Source organism: Bombus huntii, chromosome 4, assembly GCF_024542735.1.
Source record: "Bombus huntii isolate Logan2020A chromosome 4, iyBomHunt1.1, whole genome shotgun sequence".
Lineage (NCBI taxonomy): Eukaryota > Metazoa > Arthropoda > Insecta > Hymenoptera > Apidae > Bombus > Bombus huntii.
Window position 1 is genome coordinate 19,391,526 of NC_066241.1, and position 17,367 is coordinate 19,408,892.

At 32.8% G+C, this 17,367-nt stretch overlaps 2 protein-coding genes and 1 long non-coding RNA gene across 14 annotated transcripts in view; 2 read left to right on the plus strand and 1 right to left on the minus strand.

The window, feature by feature from the left end:
• LOC126864929 (ubiquitin carboxyl-terminal hydrolase 16) overlaps positions 1-5,006 on the plus strand; it is a 43,448-nt gene extending 38,442 nt beyond the window's left edge. For all 3 annotated transcript variants that reach the window (XM_050616834.1, XM_050616836.1, XM_050616835.1), the window contains 2 exons: positions 1,282-1,463; positions 3,950-5,006. In XM_050616834.1, the coding sequence (XP_050472791.1) occupies positions 1,282-1,463; positions 3,950-4,022 (255 nt within the window). In that variant the 3' untranslated portion in view covers positions 4,023-5,006. The remainder of the gene's footprint in view (positions 1-1,281; positions 1,464-3,949) is intronic.
• The window catches only part of LOC126864937 (uncharacterized), a 53,063-nt gene continuing 37,165 nt past the window's right edge, over positions 1,470-17,367 (minus strand). For 2 of the 10 annotated variants that reach the window (XR_007689383.1, XR_007689380.1), the window contains 2 exons: positions 5,060-11,646; positions 1,470-2,825 (listed from right to left, as the gene is read on the minus strand). This is a non-coding gene — a long non-coding RNA (uncharacterized LOC126864937). Of the gene's footprint in view, positions 2,826-5,059; positions 11,647-12,934; positions 17,000-17,367 lie in introns of those variants that run through there. The other 8 variants (XR_007689382.1, XR_007689381.1, XR_007689384.1 and 5 more) reach the window with 8 other exon arrangements.
• The window catches only part of LOC126864932 (triokinase/FMN cyclase-like), an 81,351-nt gene continuing 80,982 nt past the window's right edge, over positions 16,999-17,367 (plus strand). Inside the window, exon 1 of the mRNA XM_050616861.1 lies at positions 16,999-17,048. The gene's annotated coding sequence lies outside the window, so the exon portion shown is untranslated. The remainder of the gene's footprint in view (positions 17,049-17,367) is intronic.

A 17,367-nucleotide genomic window follows, 5' to 3' on the forward strand; every position in this document is an offset into this window, starting at 1 on the left:
TTCAATGTGCAAACTAGATTTACACACAATCATTTGGGCAACGCTGGACATATACCGGACAAAGCTCTACACTATCCCACAGATTTAAGCCTATTGCCTTTTTACGGATATCTGCGGTACACGTACGAGACTTATTCAAAACGTGTACAAGTCGGGGCAAGAGACTTGTGAATTCGCGGTACTGACTACTCGTCTAAAGTTCCACCTTTTAAAATTGGGGTTCCCCGTAACAACGTTGCAGTGCTCGTGGTCGCTGAGACTTTTTTTTTTTTGTACGTGGAGAAATCCTCATGGACACTCCGCTGCTGCAGTAGACGCGTAGCAGCAGAGTAGTGTCAGACTCCTACCGACTAAAACTCCAAGATGACCATCTTACGCGTGCGACGGGGGTGCTCTAGGAACAAGGTGGTCGCTGAGACTGCACATTCTTGGACGGTGTGGCGCTCCGAGTATGGGACAGTATATACTCATTGCATCCCGTCTGTACACTCGAAGCGCGCGTGCAAGAATGCGCTTACTTCCATCTATAGGAGCCTCCGAAATCGTAAAGATGTGGCTGCAATTATTACCATTCCATATTAGGTCATCAAATTATATAGACGGGACGTAACACCATTCTTATGAAAGTTAAATTTAAAATAATGGATGTTGTTACTATCAAAGTTTTACAAAATTTGAAAAGAATATTTAATAGATAAAGGTAAAGAATTATAAAAAATGCAAGAAAATCCATCATTAATTGATTGCCAACAGGTAATCTCTTATTTTTGTTTAGCATAAGGAAACCGACAACTGTATCATTACTTATGGGATATCCTAATACATAATAAAATACTGTTCGTTCGAGTAAAAGTGGAGCTTTTAGAAATCGTTAGAACCAGAAAATGACACAGACGGACCTATAAGAAATTTTTAACTGACGACCGACTTAATACGAGACCTGTACAATTACAATCAACTAGATCAATGACAGGTAACAGAAGAAAGCGTTTAGGATAAAATTTTATATGGAGGACTACAGAACAATGAGAACCAATGCACCGCTTCCTTTTTATTCGGCTATGTGTCGTGAGACTTCACTTTTTCTCGTTTAACCTATATACATTATTTTTTGTCCTCTTATACAGTTCTTTTTTATTTAGTATGCTCTTCACACACATATTTGATTATTTGTAATTAATTACTGTATATTAAAAGGATGTATCTATTATTTGACATTAAAAATTTTGCACATTAAGTATTAAAATATACAGCTTTCAAGAAATTATGAATGTTTTTCAGTCACGATTAGCACTAACATCAGATGATCCTCGATGGTCATTTTTGCCACCAAAAGATGTTAGAGATTTACAAGAAAGTTCATATTCTTCGAGTTCTGAGTCTGAAACTGAAGAAGCAGCTGCAGTTCCCTCATCGACAGTAAGACCGCCACCCGGTAAATGGTATCATGTTTCGGATTCCAGGTATGTAATTTTTTAATGTATGTATAACACGATACATCCTATGTAATTAAATGAAATAATGAAACCATAGTATGTGAAACGTTATAAAGATTATACTTGTACATATGACATATTATTAACAGTCTATTGAATATTTCTAATTGAATATTTATGCAGTTTTTGGAAGTCGAGAAAATATACAGGACATGAATGATATACAAAATTACAGAATATTTTGTTGTGTGTGTTTAAAACCTAGATATGGAAAATAAAATAAAATTCACCAGATCAACACAAAAAATTCAAATCATATCTTTTATTTTTAATTATATCTTTATTAAAATATTTACATATCGGCTTACAAAGATAAATCTTCCTCAGTTTCGATATGGGAGACATAGCTGGGGCAGATTCAGAATACTAAAATAAGAAAAAATGTTCATATTATATAAACATATGTATAAACATATATGTCTGATATCATCTTGCTTTCGAGTAAAAGCTTGTTTTGTCTTGTAATGGTTGCTTGCCTACCTTCAGGATAATTGCTCAAAATGATTACAGCTTTAATAGAGGCTTGAATACATTACATCGTAGACTGTCAAACTTTTTTGAACAGGCTACATGGATTTGCCTGCAACTTTAATCATCATATTGATGAAGAGTTCAACATTGTTAACTAACGTTTCATGAACAACAGATTTTAAATGTCCCCATAACTAATAATCTAAAAATTAGTGTGCTCAATTTATTCCATCTATTTCTCACATACAACGGAATATCCCATATGTAAATAAGTCAAGTATAGTTATTGATGGATCAAACAAATCTTTACTTAGGTTCCATCTCTCCCATTGCGTTCATAAAAAATAAGGATTTGCAGATATTTCAATTAAATCTTAATATGCCTTTTAAATATTTACCTTAAATACTTACCTTATCATTTCCAGCCTGTTTTATACTTCCCAGCCTCATATCTTTGCTCTATGCAGCATAATACTTTTAATTAATGAGTCAAATTATTTAGATATATTTTAGATATTTAAATCCTTTTATTGATCCTCCACTTTTCTCCTTCCCAACCCTTCACCTTCCCAAAATTATTTTTCTATTTTCCACTTTCCTCTCGCGTTTCTGAAAACCATTATTTTGGAGTTTTTTCATTTCCTCCATTTATTCTGATGTTTTTGCCTTTCTATTGTCAGTCCTCCACTCTGTCCCTTAGTCCCTAGTTTCCTTTATTTTTTATTATGCTCTGGTCTATAATAGGATCTTCCTTTCCTTTTTTCACTCTTTTAATGTCCTTTTCTTTCATTTTCATCTGTTTTCTTTGAGTTGTCACTCCAATCTGTTCGTATCTGACCATGTATTACGTCCTTCACACTGTAGTGTTACGAGAGAAATGTTATTATTAAAAGAAATGTTTCTTAAGAATTGTTTCTTTGTAGTTTCCTAATTTTCTCAAATCAAATCAAATCAAATCAAATCAAATCAAATCAAATCAAATCAAATCAAATCAAATCAAATCAAATCAAATCCAAATCCAAATCCAAATCCAAATCCAAATCCAAATCCAAATCCAAATCCAAATCCAAATCCAAATCCAAATCCAAATCCAAATCCAAATCCAAATCCAAATCCAAATCCAAATCCAAATCCAAATCCAAATCCAAATCCAAATCCAAATCCAAATCCAAATCCAAATCCAAATCCAAATCCAAATCCAAATCCAAATCCAAATCCAAATCCAAATCCAAATCCAAATCCAAATCCAAATCCAAATCCAAATCCAAATCCAAATCCAAATCCAAATCCAAATCCAAATCCAAATCCAAATCCAAATCCAAATCCAAATCCAAATCCAAATCCAAATCCAAATCCAAATCCAAATCCAAATCCAAATCCAAATCCAAATCCAAATCCAAATCCAAATCCAAATCCAAATCCAAATCCAAATCCAAATCCAAATCCAAATCCAAATCCAAATCCAAATCCAAATCCAAATCCAAATCCAAATCCAAATCCAAATCCAAATCCAAATCCAAATCCAAATCCAAATCCAAATCCAAATCCAAATCCAAATCCAAATCCAAATCCAAATCCAAATCCAAATCCAAATCCAAATCCAAATCCAAATCCAAATCCAAATCAAATCAAATCAAGTCAAATTTGTAATTTCTACCAAAAAAAGAAAAAAATAGTATTATTAAAATTTGTTCACAGATCGCTTAATACATACAGTTTTATATAACTTATAAAAGCTTACAAATAAGGTTTATGAAACATTTATTAAAAATTGATATGAAATCAAGTTTGAAAAATGTTTTTATGTGTTGTTTTTAACATACTTGGTAGTAAAAGGAATATTAAGAAATTAAGTACAGTTTTACTACCACAATTCTGCTACTAATTGTTATATATTTAAAAAAACTGAACAAATTTAATTTTCGTTTGATATAAATAGAAGTAAATCTAGATTGTATTCATAATTTCATTTTATGTTTTAGAGTAACAGAAGTCGACGAAACAACTGTGTTACAAAGGCAAGCCTACCTCCTATTTTATGAAAGAATTCTTTGAGCATTTTGATAAGTCTCAACCTGAGATCAGCGAAATCTGGATTTTGCAACAGTAAAATGCAAGTCAAATGAAAAATAATAGAGCTAATCTTAAAATATTATAAACGACGACCATTTAGACTAATCAAGAACAATACTAAAATTTATTTCTGGAGATTTAGATTTTAATTTAAAATTGACTGATATGTACGTCAGTTTGCAATCGATATCAAATGGAAATTTTTATTTAAAATAGTTTTTCATTCAAATTAATCACGTTGAGAATACATTATATAATATTCTTTTAAATTAATACATGATTTTACTATACTTACTAGAACATAATTATAAAATTTATTTATTTTATCAAATATTCAATATATTTATGTGCACAACCATCTGCTATCAGATTGTGAGGAAGATTTCAGAAGGTCAACATTCTGATAAAGTATTAAAATACTGCGAGTAAAGATGAAATTTATGTTTAGAATAAATACATAATTAGTAAATTGAATTGGGGATTAATATTTTAATCGTTAATTAAGTAAAATAATACATTGACTTTTTAACAAAATTGTTCTATGTACTGTTACTAATGATAAAATAAGTGTAAAGATACACATTTCATGCTTACAAATTTGATGTCTTATTTTTTAAATGTTCAGCTAATTGATACCGTTTTGTATTTTTAAAAATTTGTTTCTGAACCAGTCAAAGTAATATTTAAAAATATAATAAATTTTAAACACACAAGTTACGGAATAAAGAAGCTATTTGTAAAAGTAATACATATTTTGCAAATAAGGATAAAACTATAAATTACTACTTATTTTCTTTTACATGAATATAACTTAAATTTTGTGCTGCTGGTATGGATATGATATTATCATGATTTACTTTAAATGTAGTCAAATTCTAGATTGAACTTAATTATTCAAATACATGTATTTATGTGTTTCAATTGCATTTATAAGAATAAATTACTATTAAGTCCAATTATCATAAATTTCCTGTTGATTTATTTCATTGATTCATTAACCACATTACGTTAAAGATTACCGAGTGTACTCACGTGTATCATTGACGCTTTTGTTTTCAATCTGCAAATAGTTATATATTAATCACTCTGCAGAAATGAATATTTGTATTAATAAGTATTGTAATCCCTGAGATTTATTATCTATTATTAATTGAATGATTTTCAGAATCTCTGAACGTATTTAATAATAGACATTATATTTCCATAACACATGTAATATACCTTAACAGCAGATATTAGTTAATGTTAAGGTTTTATCTCGTAATAGAGAGAGAGGAAATGCGTAGATGAATGTATAATAGAAATATATTTATGTATAAGTACAATGTGTATCCTAGTCTAGATCCGCATGCTGACAGCGTTATTTTACAAAAAAGCTTCGAATCCATGGGCCTATGGGTATTTATATAATTACAAAAAGCTGGCCTGTCTGTACTCCGCTGCATCATCTGTGCAAGGCATGTTCCCAGAAAAGGCTGTGAGGCTGAGAGGCCCTTCAAACTGATTTAGTGCTAAACAATACTCAATGGCTTCGAGGGCTAAAAAAACTAAACATTAGAGAAGATGTGAAGTTTTCCTTCAACAGTTAATAAATTTTAAACTTCGTACACTATGCAGAGAGGGGGCTGTTGGATTCCAAACGTGGCATTCAATACCAGTTGAATCATGTTAAAAACTGATCTCCCGGATTTATGATTTATGATGCGGCATTAAAGGATTTGATAACCATGAATGAAAATCCAGAAACATTACCTGTACAGACTAATTACCGTTATAATTACGATATGAAACCAACAAAGGAGGAGCTGTATTTTTTCCCAAAATCTCTTGCTTCAAACGTTTCTGCAAAACGCTCCAATTAAAACCCAGTAATATACAATGACTCGCATTAATATTCAGCACCATGGTGCGCGAAATGTTGTATTATGTTACTTGATATATATATATATATATATATATTTATTCATTCGTATCTGTTTCAAGAAGCAATGTTTAAACATTTGACACTTGCCCCGCGAACATGATTCATCCTATTCATATTCCGTGCTTCCTATTCCAGTGCACTTTTTTCCGTAAAAATCAGTAAATTTGCAAACGTTGTATCTTAAAAGCTAATTGAAATTGGTCGTATAGATGAAAAATTAATGAATTCGTTTTGAAAAGCACTATGAAATGGTCTGCAGAAGAGTATATAATAGTTACTTCTAGAAAAACTAATTTGATCTTTATATCCTGCAAAATAATTACGTAAAAACAATTTTCGTATATAACACTTTTTGTATCTGCAATACAAAGAGATATATATTATATATATGTTAAGCCGTGTCTAGAATTACCACGGACATCCTATATAAGTATGTGATAAGTAATAATATCTTGTATATCGTAACGTTCGAATATAAGTAATTTTCTCTTTTATAATTATCGAAATATTCGTCAGGAAATGATTTGTTAAAAAATGGCCTTTTATTATTATGAAATTACGATTCTTCTATTTTATTCTATTCAATTTTCGAGATCTTTAAGTTTGAGGGTATAATTGTTTGTAATATAGATATTATAGAATGTGAACTTTGTGGGAAGGATATTGCGATTTCTACCGTTTCTAGATTCGTAGATAGTGGAATCTTGATGGAACGGTGCTTATTTGATATTGCTGTTTGCATTTATTGCATTTTCCGCTTTCTCTATTCTTTACGGTGTTATAGTGTTTTAATGTAAAATGATGGTTATTCTTGAAGTTTGTTTCTTGCAGGCATAATAAATCTGGGTTGTGTAGTTTCGGATTATTTGGAGTTCTTCGTAGAGTCTGTAGTATCCATCTAAGTTCAATTGTATAATCGTTTTCACAATTGTGCAATTTGTTTTATTTATTGTGATATATTTGTTAGCTGGCAACCTATGCGAAGACAGTATCGATTTCTGACGTCCAAGTACTCATGTGACTATCTTTTGGTGATTTTTTCGTAAGTTTTTCCGCAGATTCGCTCAATTCTATTCTTCATTAAGTTAGAAAAATTTACCAAATGTCCAGCTGGACAAATTATAAAGTAGAAATTAAATAATAAAAAAATTCTATTCTTGATGTTTTCTGTATAATCATTTACTACCTGTAATGGATGGGCAGCTTCATGGCAATTTTCAAGGAATCTTCTTAATCGGATCTCGCTGGCTGTTTGAATGATTATGGCTTATTCTTTGATAGGGCATTAGCGTAAGGTTTATTGCATATAGTTAGGTTTGATTCCATTATATTTGAAGTTGAAGTATTCTATCTTCTTGAATCTCGATTAATTGTGATTCCACAATTAATTGTGATAAACATGATTTCATCGTTGTTGGTTTAGATCCATGCAAGTATGTGCAATATCAACATTGTTGTCATTAATACTTTCATTGACACTGCTTCTGCGTCTGTGGCTCTCGTGAGAGATACCGTTATCGTTAGACGTCAGGTATTTTATGACGGTTCACAGCCGATTGTATATTGATTCACAGTGTTTAGTTTTGCAATACTTCATTTCTACACTGAAATGTCAATGCTCCATACTTATCGGAGACTCTACGCTATTTGCCTTGCTTCCCACTTTTATTGTTCGTGAAAATTTTTTGGAAGTATTCTTAATTGGCTAAAACTAAAGGAGGAGTTAGCCAATCGGTATTTGTCCATGATCACGGCGGGAGTTGGCAATGTAACGAGATTTCCTTCTGGCCCAAGGCCAGAATGTTATCGACTATGGACATCCGGTCTGGGATTGATATCCCTCGGGAAAAACCTCGACTTATGACACCAATAATTTGCTATTGAGGCCATCGAAAAATACTGTAACGAAATCATGTACTACAGAAAGTTATTTATTAAAAGCTAACGATTTTTTAAAAAATAGCTTTGGTGCTTTCGTGTCATAAACCGTACTAGTTGTTTGCATAAGAAATTCCTCTTTTGCTTGTGCAGCTAATCGCTACAGATACTTAAAAAGATTTCGATAATAACGTAACTTTTCTAGGTAGAAGTACATTCCTTTATTGTTATCAATTTATCATTTCAAGCGATGTAATGCGGGAGATGTGATGTCATTTTCAACAAGATTATATTTGTAATAAGTAATAACATAATGCATTTAAATTACAATCCTTCATTTACACCAATAGAGCGCTAACGGCCGAAACTTGTATTCGTATTTAAAATACACTTTTCCTCATGCATTTTTTATACTTTAACTGCATGTAGTTACGATTCGTCTTAGAAAAAGTTAGATGATCTAGTCGAAAAGCTACTTCTTCGTGGATTTGTACGGAACTTCATAAAATCACTTTGTTATGACAAATTTATAACATATAACGAAAAAAATTGTTAATTTTGAGTTTAAAAGTGTTTAAGCTATGATGTCGAAAGTCTGTACGACTTTCATTCAAAGTACATGCACTTGCTTCTATAGTAGCGATTAAAATGAGATAGATACTGAGTTTGTGATTTACCATTTACGTCCACATATCGGAAAAATGAATCTCTTCAAGATTTTTGAAAAACGGTTGAATTTAGTTCAGAAATTGTCACGGCTATTGGTTCAAACGCAGCTCTATTTCCTGTATCGCTTTAAATAAAGGATGTCTGAGCTAAAAGGCGCTTCTGTTTTCTGAGTGTCTTTTGAAGAAGTTTCAAAGAAAGCGGGTGGACAATGATATTCTCAATTCGTAACATTTGAGTAAAACTTTTACTAATGTATAATTAAAAACAAGACAGGATATAACTTGGAGTACTATTTATTTAATAACATTTACTTATTTTTTTCATTTATGAAATATGTATGTAAGTGTGATTTGAAGTATATTGCCTTTGATCTCATTTTAATTAGAAGAATCTCATAAACACGTTAGTAAAAGTTTAATTTGAAAAAAATTGTAAATAAAAAAGTTTCATCATTGAATTAAGGTAATAGTGAGCAATTTGGTTAGCCACATTTTTCATGCTTTAATATGTTAAAAAGGGCTATTTAAATGGCATTTTTCTCAATTCGATGAGTATATTGTATTTTTTTCTTTCTTTTTTATGTATATCCGCCGATTTTTTCGGAACGGTTAGATCAATTGAGATGATTCTTTTTGCATCTTGTAGGGCATGTTTTCTTGTTGGTTCCACTAAAAAACTGATTCATTTTCTTCATTCTTAACTATTGTTGTTGCAAATTACCCATTATTCACTGATATCATTTCGTTATGTCTGATCGTTGTCACTGGAAGCGATGAAACTGGGCCATTTCCTTGTAAAATTTTCTATGGAAGCTTACTTCGTCCATTTCTGCACATAGGTTTGTCGCTCAAAGCTAATTTGATCCGTGTTTTTTTATTACTAATTCTTCGTTTTAAATATGCTTACATTTCATCTTGTAATGTGTAAAGACATTGTTCATATGAAATAGACCAGAACTCTTTCTTTACGAAAGAAGTCTTTGCATTTCTACAAATGCTCTTTCGTCATGCGTTTTATTGAGAATTTTGTTTGGTACTAAATTAGATACGGATAGGCCGTTTAAACTTATCACATGACTAAGAGTGACGTAGACTTGGCTATTTCCAAAATTTTCTTTAGGAAGATCAATTACATCTCTATTTAGTGTAGTCCCTTGTAATTTATGTATGATTACTACCCAGCTTAGAGTAAACGATAACATTCTTCGTTCAGTGTCTTCATTAGCTTTCGTCACCTAAAATGTTATTTCTACTGGAGATATCGGAATCTAGCTATCGATATCTTTGAATCTGCTTCCAATGGATTCATCGTAAAATTTTATAAGTACTGAGTCCGACAATTTTCCCTCTTCCAGCTGATCTCTTCGAAGAGTTGGCTATGTAAATTTCTTTACAATTTCTATTGCGTCCTTTATTAAACCATACAAAAATTGGCATGTTTTGTCGCTCTTATGACCGCTCAATTTACGTTATTATATACAAGAATCCTCTACTGTTATTTATATTTTTAGCAATAACGTTTTCTAGTGGTCTTTCTCCATATGTAGTTACTTCCTAAGATTTGTGTAATGAATTAATAATGTACATATAAATTAATTTCGTTAATTTATCAATGATTTTTATGTTATATTCGTCCATTAATTTTACTGTCGGTAATATTCTTACTGCTGCGCCCTTCTTAAACTCTCCAGCTAGAGTAGTATTTCTATTAGAAGAATTGTTACTACAGCAAACCGTAAGTTATTTAATAGGCCAATAAACTATGTATCATCTTCTTGTCTCATATTAATGATGAATTTGCAGAATTGAAACTGGTGCCATAAATTAATCTCTGTAGTACACATTGTGGTTGTACAAAACACCAACTTCCTTTTAGGGTAGTTACATGATGACACCAGAGAGAAGTATTATATGCTATTCTATGCTACGAAATAGTTTTCCATTGGTCTTGAGCACTTGCAGCCTTAAATGGATTATTCACAAATTCTCGTAAGAGACAATTGATATCTGATGATCTTATCAATAATCAACTACCTTATATGATGCCACTTTCGTCTCTCCTGTTTAAGTCTTTGTCTTGTCATTGACTGATAGGTTGTAACAGTGCCTTCCTCCCTTCCTCAATGGGCAAGCAGAAAACGGAATGCAAATATTTTCCGAATATTTAACGGCTGACAACGTTTCCTTAATGAACGACAGTTTTATTGTTGTAGCTACTGTAGGATTAGTAATGTTAAGTATTTTCAATGAGCAATATCAAAATAAACGACTTGCCATTGCTCTAGTCCACCTATAGTAAGAAACGATGTCTTCCGTATTGTCATCATTTTTTATATTTTTTTCAATTACTGCGGAACTTGATTTAAGTTGATCTTTCTGTTGAATATTAAAACTTTGAATGCTATTAAGGATTATATTTTTCGTCATTGCAACCGCCTTTTGCTATTGGTCTTCACATATATCTACTTGGTCATTGTAATTTCTTCCATCGGCATAAATTATTATTAGTTCTTTCTTTGTGTACTGTATTCAAAGTAGTAGCATGGGCGAGATCTGCTTCAATAATTTGTTTTACATGGGCAAATAGTTTGACAGTTGCGTTTGTCAATGTAGGCTTGAATTCATGTTTCCGTTGCAGGAAATATTGTTCTGTTGATTCGTTTTTGCACATAAGTCTACTTCGTGAACTGTGTTGCGAAATATCAACTAAAGAGCAACCGGTCAGGTCAAACCGATCGGTCGATATCGCGTACCTTGAATGACTTAACGCTCAAGGTGGAGGAGGTTTAATAGATCGAGTGTTAGTGTAATTTAGCACCTTATTTGCACTTGTTATATAACAGTAAAGTTTGATGTTATGGACACGACGGTGGTAAAGTCTTGTTGAAACTGAAGTATTTCACCTGCACGGTACGACGCTCTGATGATGACTGACTTAGTATGTCGCTGATTCTCCCCACCAGCCGTTGAGTCTCATCCGTCCATCGTGCCTTCCTGGCCGAGGGTTTCCCTGGGGTTTTTCCCGGGGGTTTCTCCCTGACCTCGGAGTCATCAGCTCGGAGAGGACAGGTACTTCGGAATTTCCCAAAGAAGGGATAGGTGCTCCGAGCCATAAAAGGAGGAAATCTCGAAAAAACTGTTCAAAACATAACATTGGTGGCAGAGTACAGTTGGTTTATTCCTTATTCGCACGAGGGACTGAACAGGCCACATAATTTTTTATTTATTAATAAAAATTAATAATTTTTGTAGCAATAATAATATTAATTGAAATAAATACATAGAAAGAAATTACCGTCTTCCTAATGATAATGAAAATCGTGTTGAGTTGGGCTGTAATATTGGTCGCTACATTAAAAAATGTAATATAATTAAAAAAATTCTTATTAAGGCAATCATATGGCTTTTTATTTTTAGTTCGTTAATATTTCGATAGTTCTTAGTCTCTATATTGTATCATATGTTTTTTTTATGTCTACGCATATTTTAATAAGATATTTGCTTTTCAAAATTGTTTTGCATATGAGTGATTCTTACCCACACACTTTTTCATTTAATTTATGAATTCTAACAAGCTTTAGATATAATAAAGGACATACTGGTATTGTGACAAAGGCGGCCAGATAAATAAATAACCGTATATGAATTTATCGGTATTATTTTAAAAACTACCTATTGGAGACTGAGAAGGTATCTAGGGGATTTCAGTAAAAGTCTTATGTAATAAACTGCATTTAAAACTTGTTACTTGAAAAAACAGATATTTTTTTACACTTTCTATCAGAGAGAATTAGTTAAAATATAAACAGTTTTCTCAAGCAATATTTACAAAATTTGCACATCCAACATCATACATCAATAGTAATTTGTAATCATTCAAATTATTATGGTGTCAACAATATGGACACACAAAAAACAACTGCAACAGAAACCCGGCGTGTGTCAAATGTGCAGAAAACCACCTAACAGCAAGCTGCTCATACACAGAAAAGATAAACGAAGTAAAATGAAATAACTGTAATGGAAACCACCTAGCAAGCTATAAAGACTGCGTAGTTAGAAAACAACTACAACGAAAACTGTTTCCATCGCTTCGAGGTAGAACATACGGCAGCTATCTCTCACAACAAGAGATTGCAGAACCAGAGCCAACATCAAACGTACAAATCGTATCGAACAATAACCATAGAAACAACAACATCTTTGGCAGCCGAAGTTATGCACAAGTAATTAACCAACACCACCCATTAACCACCCAACACCAACCAAAACCAAAACAACAACAGTAAGGACGCTACAGAAATCAAGGAACTGCACAAGCAATACATCAAAAACACTGAAATGCCAACAAAAATGATAAGTGAGCAAAATGCAATACTCAGACAAAAAGTACAACAAATTACAGTCACGCTGCAACTACTTACAAACATGTTAAGTAAAAGATGGAAACGGACACAGTGAAAATAGAAGCTTGGAGCTCCAATGGCCTACAACAACGGGCCCTCGAAACTAAAACAATTCTGTATAACAATAATATTACTTATTTCAGAAACACATTTCACACCAAAAAGCTACATGAAAATACCATATTACCCCATCTATGATACCAAACACCCCTCAGGAAAAGCACACGGAGGAACTGCAGCGATAATAAGAAACGATATCAAACACCATTAACATAATGAAACTAGTGTGGGACGCGTTCAAGCAACTACCGTTAAAATATAAACTAACAGCAATTACTTCCAGATGTCAGCAGTATATACACCACCGCGACATAAAATGGCATTTCAAAAATGAGAACAGTATTTTCAATCCTTAGGTGACAAATACATCGCTACGGGAGACTTCAATACAAAACACACGCTATGAGGCTTAAGAATTAATACACTTCGAGGTAGAACACTAGAAAAATATATTAGAACTAGTAATCTCAACATATTATCCACAGGAAGGCCAACATACTGGCTGACAGATCTAAACAAAATTGCTTTCTTGTTTGATTTTGCAGTTATAAAAGGACTATACGCAAATAAATTAAAAATAACACCTAGTTCTGAGCTTATCTCCGATCATACATCGATAATAATAGAATACACAAGCAGACCAATACTTTGCAGCAATCCAGAGTCGCTTTGCAATATAACCACCAAATGGCAAACGTTTAAAGAACTAATTGAAAGCAAAATCAACTGCAATGTTCCAACAAAAACATTCGACAACATCGAACAGGTAGTAGCAATATTGACAGAAATTATATAAGAAGCAGCGTGGGCAACTACTATTTATGAACCAAACAACAGGCAAACAAAAATAATTCCAACAGACATCTTTGACAAAACCAGAGGAAAAAGAAAAGCAAAAGCAAAATGGCAAAAACATAGGACAGATGAAAACAAAAAATACCTAAACAAACTCGCAAAGGAAATAAAAAGTAAAATAAAAGATCATAATAATAACGAATTCTCAAAACTCATAGAGACACACGGGAATGCCAACTACCCTATATGGAAAGTCACGAACAAAATAAAGAAGCCAATAAAACGAATCCCAGCAATCAGAAAAGCAGACAACACATGGGCCAGAAGCAACTGACAAACACTACACCATACCTAAAACAACAGCACAAGAAATTAGAAACTTAATCGAGAAAACAAAAAATAATAAAGCACCAGGAATCGACCTAATCAATGGTAAAATCTTGAAAAAACCTTCCGCCAAAAGCGATAAGACTAATAATATTCAATGCAATACTAAGAATTCAATACTTTCCTAAACTATCTAAATTGGCACAGGTTATAATGTTACCTAAACCAGGCAAAGACTCACACGAAACTACATTTTACAGACCAATAGCACTACTTCCCGTATTTTCCAAAATACTAGAGAAAATAATATACGACCGCATAAAACCAATAATGGAGTAGGAAAAATTAATACCAGATCACCAATTCGGATTCAGAAACAAACATTCCACTATAGAGGAAATGCACAGGCTCATCAACGAAATAATACTAGCATTAGAAAACAAACAATACTGTACAGCCCTCTGTATGGACATAGCATTTGACAAAATAAACCACGAAAGCCTACTGCAAACAATCAGGAAACAATTCCCGGAGCAAACATACCAATTAATAAAATCTTACTTAAGCAGCAGAACCTTCGTAATAAAAATCAAGGATACATACTCTGAAGTCAAAGACATCAAGGCAGGGGTTCCGCAAGGAAGCGTCTTAGGACCAATACTATTCACGCTATACACGGCCAACATACCAACAACTACCAATAGCAAAATACTGACATTCGCGGACGACACAGCCGTACTAGTCAGGCACACTAACCTAGAAACAGCAGTCAAATCACTACAAGAACATATCACAAAAATAGAAAAGTGGCTGCAAGATAAACAAATAAAAGCAAACCCCGATAAATGCAACCATACTACATTCACACTGCGAAAACAGACACCACCAAACATCCTACTGAACGGCACGCATATATCGCAAAGAAGGCAAGTCAAATACCTAGGGGTTTGCTTTTATTTGTTTATCTTGCAGCCACTTTTCTATTTTTGTGATATGTTCTTGTAGTGATTTGACTGCCGTTTCTAGGTTAGTGTGTCTGACTAGTACGGCTGTATCGTCCGCGAATGTCAGTATCTTGCTGTTGATAGTTGTTGGTATGTCGACCGTGTAGAGTGTGCATAACATTGGTCATAAGACGCTTCCTTGCGGTACCCGTGCCTTGATGTCTTTTACTTGAGAATATACATCTTTTATTTTTATTACAAAGGTTCTGTTGTTTAAGTATGATTTGAGTAAGTGATGGATTTGTTCCGGGAAATGTTTTTTGATTGTTTGTAAGGGGCTTTCATGGTTCACTTTGTCAAAACCTTCAAGTGTTGACGTTTTCTCTTTCTACAGTGAAGGATGACGAAAGTCAGGCGGTTATCCCAGACATTCGAAATTCACATTTTCATACATCTGACAAGAACTACATTTTCATTAACTTTCAACTTCGCATTCTCAATTTCAATAGTTGGTAATTGAAATAGTGCGATTTTGGACAGTTTTTATTATTTATGAGTCGACGAATTTACCAATCTTAACATGTGACATCTTATTTGATAGGTATTTTTAACATCTACAATTTTTATTCGTCTAAAGTATGTCAACTAAAGTCAGTTTTCATGATTCAGTAATATTTGGTAATTTGAGAAGTTGGTTTCGATATTTGTTTACAGCGTTTACTGCAATCTAATAGCCAGTAGCTAGTGAGTCTGGCTCACTTAATTCCTTATAAACTGATTAATTTATAACATTTTACAACAATAAATGAGCTCATATACAATGTCGTTGAATTTGCCTTAACAAACACCATCGTACATACTAAGGAAAACGATATAGGATATAGTTCCATGCGACAATGAAAAAATATTCATGCCAGTACAATTGACATGCCAAGTGCTGAGGATTAATGTTAAATTTAAATGGTGTTCGGAAAAATATAAAAATTATTGTATCACTCTACTGATCGTTTGAAAAAGAATTTTCTCTTTTCTCGTCTACAAAAATATAGTAAACAATTAATTTCTCCTTCTTAGGCAACTTACAATTAGTTTCACTATTCCGCAATTTTGTCATTAGGATATACGAAAAGACTTAAAAATACCAACGGTCAAAGAAGAAATTGGCAGGTACCCAAAAAAATACAAGGAAAAAACGACAGCACATCCAAACTAGCTGGCTGTTGAAGCGAGCAAAACTCTCATGAAAAGAGGATTAAAAAGAAAACACCCCATTGACCTCACTATGGAAATAAAATAGTCAAACTGGAATATGGTATCCCGCTGGAGTAGCACATGTTATTTAGCAATTAAGCTAGAAAAATTTACCGAATGTTCAGCTGGGCAAATTGTAAAATACAAATTAAATAATGATAATAAAAAAATTTTGTCATTTTCCTATTTGTTTATCTCGGATAGAAAAGTAGATATGCACTTTTCCGTAGAACCGTGCAATTGTCCATCGTGTGAGAGACGTGGTTCGTTGATGTTATTGATTTACTATTTACTTCAAGATAATAAATCTTTCTTATTCAATGACCAATTGGTAGTAATTACTTATTAAACATTTTGCAAAATAAAATTAGCTGTACCTTACACATGCATTTACATATCAAAAGACATGTACGATTTGCACAATTCCAAACGCTCAGCCAAACCGTGAAATGGCTTGATGTGCGACCGATCTTGCTGTTTACGGTTAGCGCTATTGGAACTTAAATTGCAAGGCAAGGTTAAACAGTTTCTTGTAGCGTGGAACTCAGTAGGTTCTTGTCTATGGTATTGTATAACCAAGCAGGGAAGATCCCTAACTTTAAGCTAAAGTACATAGGTTCTTGTATATGCTAAATTATAACCAAACAGGGCAGATCCTTAATTTTATATGTTCTTGTATACGTTAATTTTATCTGAATTGAGCACTTGGCCGCATGGTGCAGCACCTGTACTCTGAGACAACCAGAACTACGAGCGTGAGCACTCTCATTTCCTCTCTGATACTACTTACTTATCACAGCTCCTCGATATTGCTTTTAATTAAAGTTATAAACGATTTATGGAAAAAGGATTTCTTGGCACTTTTTACTAATTTGTAACTTATAAATTGGACTTATTGTAATGTAATAGGTCTCATTTTACGGATAATTCTATGATCTACATAACTTTCCATTTAAACCCTTTTGTTGGATGACAAATGCTTTTTAACATACAAAGCGAAATATAAGAAAAGTCATATATTTTTCGTTTAATCAATATTTTATTTATGAAGTACCGGAGGAAAATTGTTTCAAA